Source organism: Fulmarus glacialis, unplaced genomic scaffold, assembly GCF_000690835.1.
Source record: "Fulmarus glacialis isolate BGI_N327 unplaced genomic scaffold, ASM69083v1 scaffold15907, whole genome shotgun sequence".
Lineage (NCBI taxonomy): Eukaryota > Metazoa > Chordata > Aves > Procellariiformes > Procellariidae > Fulmarus > Fulmarus glacialis.
The window spans coordinates 77,955-86,854 of NW_009222855.1; the positions used below are offsets into that span (position 1 = coordinate 77,955).

Below are 8,900 nucleotides of genomic sequence, written 5' to 3' on the forward strand. Positions count from 1 at the left end.
ATCACATGATTGTATATATTAACATAGCACAGATTGGTATGAATAGCTGTTCCTGAGTGACTATAGTATCTACTAAAAAGGCTGGTTCTAGCAAAAATAACAGAGTAAATCTACAGAAAACTTCATGGCATAAGTCCATTGTCCAGGAGTGCTAGAGAAGAAGACAAAAATCCCCTGAATTTTTAAGCAAACCTAAACTTCCTATACCTGTTGTGGAATGGCTGAACAACCTGACAGAAATCAGAATTAAACTTGTGCCTCTGCATACTAGTCATATACAACGATAAGGCATCAAAGCAGTACTTACAGCTAGAGAATATCAGTGGACATGAGTGTTCATCCATTGGGAAATTGTGCAGCTGCAGCTGGCACTCAGCATTGATGGTAAGCCTATGGAGAAACCAAGCGCCTGTTACTACACATCAGCACAATGAACAGTCAGAGGAGGAGGCAGGGTGACCTTAGGTATCAGGCAAGAGCGCTTTGACATCCATATGTAAGGCCTGAAAGGAAAGGACTATATTTGCAGATTGTTCATTGGCTATTTAAGGCTGATCCAAAACAATAATAATCTAAAAACATAAATAATTTCATCACATCATTAAGAGTTTCTTGATCCCAAGAAATCTGCGCATATGTTTTTCTCTAGACAATTCATCATTGAAGGACATGGGGTGGAAACAACTATTCTTTACAAAAATAACAGGAGATATGGCTGATGTGGTGGTATGTAATTCCACAAAATTAAAACCTCATAAAGAATCCTATAAGGAATATTCTCCGCATTTACTTATAGTGTGAACTTAAAATTCTTTGAGTCATTTTGGGCTGTCTCTCAAAAACTTAATAAATCTCTGTATGCCATTCTCAGTTGTACAGATGTAACAAACAGATCAGCAGAAATGTCTTCAGTCCCACTTGAAAGTGTGTTTTACGTGATATCCCTAACACAAAGGACACTATGAATGGAGCTGATTTTAAAATGACTATTAAAACCACATAATCTTTAGTCTGATAACTTATAAAGTAAATCTATTTACCCAGGTAGATGAGCATTAAGTGCTAGTTTATTATACAGGCTTTTTCAGGAAACAGACACATTAATTGCATGCCTGAATTTATGCAGCAAGTGTGGGGCATGAGGTTTTTTTGTTGGCTTCTTTTTTTTCTTTTGTTTTTTAAACTAATTCAAAAGCTAACAACCTGGATGGGGAAAGGTTTGTGTCTCAGATTTAGGATGGCACAGAGAAAACCTCTGTCTTGGAGAAGGTCACCGGTGAGGAACTCAACAGCGTTTTTGCACTGACACGAAGAGGATCTGCAGTGTTACAGCAGGAGTGCGTTCACAGCCAAAAGCACGCAGGGAAGAGGATGGAAAGGCATGGAGCATGACTGAACCTCGTACACTTTCTCCTGAATACAGAACACTCATCAACATCTGACAGTACCAGGACGTACAATAGTTACTGCTTCCATGCCATACCAATTCTGTGTGCTCACTTAAGTCAGATAAATTGTTATTGAATTACACAGTGTTATCAATGAACAATGATCTTTCTAACAGCTTCTCCTATGTAAAAAGGAGGCTGACCTGAGTGGGCGAAAAGGACTCAAAACATCTTTCACAAACTAAAAATGCTCATTCAAACAATCCACTGGGTCAAGTATTACCCCTTTTTAGCTGTTTTAGACCAAATTTGCAGTCCCTTCAACAAATAGTTTCTTTAGTGATAGGTATGAAAGTCTAACTGCTATTAGGTAGATACTTAACTTGCCCTGAAATACTGAAACAGGACTTAATAGAAAAAACAAAACAAAAAAAATCAACAGCCCAACCAAGAGGGTATTGGAGTTGACATCCTAATCACCAAAGCCTTTAGCTAAAGGCTATTGAAATAAGCAAGAGCTCTGCCACAGTGGAGCAAGCCTAAGAAGGGAAGGGCACTAAAAATGTCAGTAGCATTTCCAGCTGTTTAATTTCTTTCTTATTGTTTGCCAAAGACTTGCTGTTGGAGCCCAACTGCAATTGCAAGTATGATCAGAATATGCTGAACACAATCACTGAAGAAAATGTAGTGTGAAAGGGATGTTTCTGAAAAAGTTTGCCATGTGGAATATGGCTTATGGCAAAACTCTCTGCTGAGCAATGCATCTCTTCTGTAAGTAAACACACATTTTGATTTCCACAGGCATTTCTTATCAAATATATACAGTATTTCTAACACCATACAGTTGATGGTATCACAAAGATTAGAAAAACTCTAAAAGCCTTTCCTCCAGCAATTCACCCTTGTGATGAGATGTGACAGACTATCTTTCAGAGTGACTTATTTGAACAATCAAGTATTGGCATTAGCGTGAATCTAGAAATACTTTATCCAGCCCTGCATCTCTCTCTGATCAAAAAGGTTTGTGACAGGTTTTATGGGACTACATGCTCCCCATTTTATTACGAGCACTAAAAAGCCCAACTTCTACAATTTAGACAGGCCTATTTCCAATTCTCAAGGTTTCTTTTTTAGAAAGACAAGACTTTGTTTTTTAAACTCTGCAGTATTGAATATTTCAGTATTTGTCAAGCACAGTCAGGTAAGCATCAGGAAGAAAACAGCAGAGGAGAACAAAGATACTGCTGAAAACTACTCCTACTGTGCCAGAAGGGGCAGAAGTTTTCAGCCCTGCACACCGCCGAATGCTCACCTGAGGGTGTACAAGATCTTGCCATCATTCCATATGCGGAGGAGCTGGTTGGGGGTGGTGATCCAGTGAGCCTCCGCTGTCTTTGAGTTACGAAATATTGTGTCCGGGATCCAGATCAAGCCAACCATGTTGCTGTTCAGAGTCAGTATCTTCATGGTGCTGTTGAAGCGAAGACGGCTATCTGTCCACGTCTGGGCAAAAAATATATCAATTTGATATTCCTGCAATGAAAGCATGATACGCAAATTGAAATCGGTTCCACACTTCCCACTACTATTTGGTCTTTGATAAGGTCTATCCGGGTGTAGAGCAGCAGGATATGTACAAGCCAGTGGAGAATGTTTCCTTTTTTTACTGCCTGAGGAAATATTTTTTTTCCTTTTGTTTTCTTTTTGTTTTCTTTTTTTTTTTCCTCTAGCTACTTTAGAAAGCAGGCCAAACATCTCACTTGCCTTGGTCCTGTGCCATAACAATATCTGCACTAGCACATTCTTTTCCATTGTCTTTGAACAGTCACAGCTACAAGATACAATTTGCAGAGACTTCTTTGTCATAGGGCAGACTGATAAAAGATGTGTGAAAGATGAACAGGAGCAACACGTGTAAGGTGGAGAATGGTAAATTCCCCTGATTATGGAAATGGCTTTTTGGGTGGGGTTGGGGTGTAAATTCAATAAATTAATTGTTCTGTTTGTTACAAATTGTTCAGCCACTTGTTTTTAGGTCACACTACAGCAGAATTGAAAAATCATGTTCGTGCTTCTTTACAGACACCTCATGTACCCCAAATGCTAAGATCTGAGCGGTCACTAACTTACTGTCCTGAATAAGCTAATATCATAATTTACATGAATGTCATTCTTTCTTTCACTCCATGTTTACTGCTGTGTTTCTGTAAGTAAGCTGTCATAGTAGGTATAACTGCAGAAATTAAAATACACATGGACAAACAGACAAAATGATATAGGTGAACATACAAACATGCTGATTTATGCATTTAATACCCCATGGAAGAAACTGTGCAAAACCCAATATTTGAATTGTGAATTCCAGCCACCGGAGGCTGGCAAAGGTCACATTTGCATTTGCTTATGTTCCTCTCCCTCTTTCCAGACTGCTCTACCTGTGAACCCTGTGGAAACGGCCATCTGACTGTGTCATGAAAGACCCTCTCAGTATCGCAGGGCTGGCTGCATCCATGACAGGGATGACATTTGCTGATGTGACACAAAGTGTATGCTCTACAACACAGGCTAATACAGGGGCTGGGAATAATCCAGAGGAAACCATCTCCTTAGGTCCCCTGGTGGATGCACTCTTGGTATATCTGAGCAAAGGAGAATTAAGGCTGTGCGGAAAGTCTGGTATGTGGCCTTTGACCACTCTGAACTTGCTTTTATTGCATATTTGTTTGTCTATTCCTAAGTTTTAAAAGGGAAGTTGTAAAAAGAGATGCTATTACACAAACAGTATTGTATATTATTTTATTTATAGATAGTTACAAGAGCTTGTAGTCTATGTTTTTGGCAGGTCATCTTTCCGAAGCTGATGTTCTAATATCAGGAAACCTAATTCACTGACACTGTAATCCTAGTCCAAAACACACTCTGGGCCTCTCATCTCTAGATGGCAAATGATCAGTAGGTGCATAAGTGGTGCCAGCATGTATCCAAATACCAGGTAATAGATCACCTTAGGAATTAAAGCCTAGCCACCAAAGGTATTAAGGACCATTTTTCTGCATAGCCTATCTCGCTACTGTTTTTCATTGTATTATTAGCTTCATTTTCTCAGGGACACTGATTAAAATCTGAAGAGACTTTTCTTTCACCTTGATGAGCACAAATTTGCACATCTCCACACACTTAAAGGATGCAATGTAATGTACACAGAGTACCTTTATTATTCAAAAAGGACACCCTTAATTCACCAGGTTTAATATGGTGGAGTGCTGATCTTGTTTCTTTACACTCAAATTTGTATCATTTTAGTCCTTGAAAGTCCAGTGACAAGAGTTTGGCAGATTCAGCTTCTGTAGAGAGGAATATGCCAGACATGTCTACGGGTTTCTCCAAGTGCTGAGTGAGTAGAGTTGCTTTTTTTAGCTCACATGTGAGAATCAGTATTTATAGAATCAAAGACCATTTGTATACAGCTGGCTAATGACAGTGCTGCCTTTTTACAGAACAAGTTTTTGCATCATATTCATATTTGAGGTTATTTTATATGAATGCTTTATTTTGACTAAATTTAGGAGCAGCCATAATTCCCTTCTTGTATATCATATGAATTTAATGATATTTAGGATTTTAGAATTTCCACCCCGCCAAAGGAAAGAAAGACCTTGAGCTCCATAATACAGTGTCCTGAGAATGTACTGCAGCTAGGTCTGAGCAAAGGGGGCACCAGGAGCAGTACAGATGTATCACTGTGGTTTCCATCTAGGTAAACTACTCTGGCTGAGAAACAGATTACATTAGCCTAGAAGCAGGGCCATGCTAACACCACTGTCCAATTCCCTTTTTGCATCTCCTTTACTTATTACTGCAACTAGAACACACCAGCAACGATCATTATTCAAAATATCTCTGCAATGGGCCACTCCAACTCCATTAATAAAAATTTTTCAACTCAAATTAAATGGTTCACAGATCTTCTGAGTTCTTTAGTACTTTAAAAAATGTATTTTTCTTTTGTAAACTGAGGTCATAAAAAGCAAAACAACATTTTTAAAATAAAAGTCAAAGTTGTTTGAAATTAGTTGCATTGACTTTTTCAACACTTTACCCCTTTTTTTTTATTTAAAGTGCACACAATGTTCAGTCAGAATATACAAACTACAAAAAGAAATTTTCCCAGTAAAAATAAATGCACATTTCCATTTAATATCTGAATTGCAATTTCATCCTTTATATTCTCTCCATTAACCCTTTTTAGAAGAGGATGTTAGCTCAGTACATCCTTTACATTAATCTTTGTAATTGCTTCAGTCTTCAACCGAGCAGATAATGGAGCATGATATTCATATATTCACTCTACTAGGAAGGGACAGAGGTCACTTTTGAAACTGGCACTCAGTTCTTCACTTCTAATGGAGCTAAGCCTGTGCACACTTCAGGAAAATTACCTTTATCTTCACTGACAACAGATACTCAGTTCCCAGTGAAGTCAACCGCTTCCTTATACTGCTTTGCACAAAGCTGGTACAGTGATCTCCAACACACAGCAACCAACAAGAAACTGCCAGAAGAAAGGTTTCTATGTTGGTCTCATATACAGGTCAATATAACATAATATAAGAAAGGAATGCTTTTCATTTGCTGGCTAATACCTGTCATTTTCGATCTTTATGAAATGTAATGGCTGCACTTATTTAGAGAGTTCAGGCAGGACATCAGGTTTCAGCGAAATGATGCCTCGGATGAAGCAACATCTTACAATTCTAATAATATTCTTCATGTTCTGTTCTACCACTGCACCAGGAATGTTGTTACTATCCTTCTGATTCTTTCTTTTCCTTTTTATTTTTGGCAGTAACCATTGACTACTATAATGAACACAGGAAGAAATAAAAAAACAGCAAAATTTTCAATAAAACTTCTCAGCGGCAGAAAGGTGAAACTATATTCTCCATGAAATGATGCCAAGGTCATGTAAAGTGTTCTGCCACTAAATTTTCTTGTTTTACAGGCACCTAATTTGCCGTGCTGCCAAAACAGACTCAAGATTTTTACTACTTATACTGTGCCTGGACACATTAACTGAAGCTACACTCCAGAGCAGCCACACTTCTGAAAAGACATTCTCCTTGAGAAGAAGTAAGGGCCATCCCTAAGGGGAAAAACAGATCTACATGTTAACATGAAGGGAAATTCTAGGGAAATCTTATTTCCTTTAGTACATCACATATTTCTAAAATAGTATTAAATTTCTCTGATGCAAAATTCAGTTATAAACTTGAAGGGATTGATAGAAGAATAATTTATTATAAATTTTAATAGATTTCATTATGTTTGTCTTTAAAAGTAAATTCATAAAGCATGTTACATGTATAACCTAAATTCCCCACACTTAGAAACTTCATCAAAATGGAATCTGTTTGAGAGTTCCACAATCTGTCCAAAGTTGATTACATAAGGAAAATGGTTTTTTAAAATAAATGAAACAATCTTAAGAAATTGAAAGAGCAAAAATGTGAAACTAGAATATGAGAATGTTTCCGAATCAAAGACTCCTGACATACACAAATACTCAGCTGAATCTCCAACTACATAACATCAGGCCTTTTAGGAAATGTTAAATTATCGATAATTTTTACTGTTTCTGGAAAGACTAATGCTTTTCAGTAAAATTAAATCAGTTTATTTGCATTTTTTTTGATCATATGAAAATATAAAACCTCGTTTCTGGTAGCTAATGTGTACCTCTGAGTGAAATGTCTTTGTTTTCTTTCCTCCCTCCCCGCCCCCCTGATGACTAGGTTATGACCAAAGAATTTGTCAACAGTTCTTTTTTGCAACTTACTCTTTAATGATTGTGTTATCTTATACATTTCATCATGTAGAAAGACAGTTTGTTCTACCTGCAAGACTTATTAAGAAACATTCAGTACAATCTGAAAATAGTAAGTAACATTCTGTCACTGAAAACCTCTCTATCACCTCCAACAAAGTTATCTTTGAAAATGGGATTTTAAAATTGGTGCTTGACAATGCTCACTTAACTTCCAAAGCAACTTCTAAACCCAAGAAAACAGATTATGGTCCTTTTACCTGTACAGTATGCAAGTAATTGTCTCATGGAGAACATTTTTTCCCATTCAAATTTTATAAGCTCTTCTCTAAATCTGAAACTTTTGCTGAGAAAAATGACTGAATGAGATGAGAAAACGTGACTGATTTTTTTTTCTAAATCAAATTATGATTTAATTAGATGGTATTTTTCTGGTTTGTGGTTATGTGCAGAGCAATAAGCTAGAGATGATTTTTCTTTCTTGCTTTCTATTGATTTGTGGACAGGGGGACATAACGCAGAGTTAACAACAGTATTAGCTGCAAATAACTGTACATAGTCAGGGTTCCAACTACTTGATTTTAGCATATTTTTTACATTTTCAAATATTCCTAATGTGGTTTCATTAGTGCCTTGAAAATAATCAAGCCAGCAGTGAATTATTTGCCCTTCAACTGTGTAGGAATGATTAATGATTGGAAACACCTTGAAAGGTTTCAGGCATCTGTAGTAACAGAAAAATACATGCTTTTCAACCAACTTTTTCATTGTTTTCTCAATCAAAAGAGGAGCTAACTTGTTGTTGACAATACATGAAGTTTTCTCCTACCATGATGTATCATTTTAGTTGTAGGTTAATCCTGGAAAATCTATTTAATTGGCTGTGACAGTCGGGTGATCTATTTGGATGACTATGGATAATAGTATGGTCTGCCTTTGTTGCTTCTGCTGCAGCCTCCTCATTTTCTGCATTTTCACAATTCCTCACAACAACAGTAACAACAACAACAACAACGTCAAGAGTCTTGCCCTTGGAAAAAAAGCAAGAATTTCTTGCATGATACTTTCCAGGTTCTTACTATTGCCTACCAGACAATGCACCATCACCTCAAGACTCCATTTTCCTATACTGTAGGAAGCCTTTGGGCAACTATTGCTATCTTTTCTGATCTATTCAGAATTATTTCTCTAACTCTTCCAAAATGTTAATCTTTTTCATTGTAGAGCCTATATCTTGGTTGTTGATGGAGTGAGACTGCCTTTGATTAAATCTGTTACTGGGATTTGTATGAGGCTGTTACTCCATCAACTGAAAATACTTAAATAATTACTGTCCAGTTTAGATTATGATCATTCTGTGCCCTCCGCACCCCTTGTATATCACGCCAACACACCACAAAGACTGTTCCCATAAGCTTGAAACAGTCTAATAAACTGTGTAAGGGATAAAATCTCCTTCAGTTACCAAAAGGCTTGACTTCAACAAAGTGGGCAATCCTATTTCTAATTCTTAAACTGTTCTGGAAATAAGTATTAAACTTCCCTTTTATATTTCAGTCCAAACCATTCAGTATGAAGTATGCTTAAAAAAATTAATAACAGTAGAACCCTTTACATGCAAACAGCATCACAGAAATGTTAAGCATTATGGTTTAAGATTGGGACATGGGACAGAGCTGTTCAGGGAA

The 8,900-nt window shown here is 37.0% G+C and overlaps 1 protein-coding gene across 1 annotated transcript in view; it reads right to left on the reverse strand.

Annotated features, from left to right (window-relative positions):
- Positions 1-307: 307 nt before the first annotated feature.
- LOC104079543 (gamma-aminobutyric acid receptor subunit gamma-3-like) overlaps positions 308-8,900 on the reverse strand; it is a gene marked incomplete at its 3' end in the record, with an annotated part of 21,154 nt that continues 12,561 nt past the window's right edge. The window contains exons 3-4 of the mRNA XM_009581612.1: positions 2,701-2,921; positions 308-390 (exon numbers count right to left, since the gene is read on the reverse strand). Coding sequence (XP_009579907.1) covers positions 308-390; positions 2,701-2,921 — 304 coding nt within the window. The remainder of the gene's footprint in view (positions 391-2,700; positions 2,922-8,900) is intronic.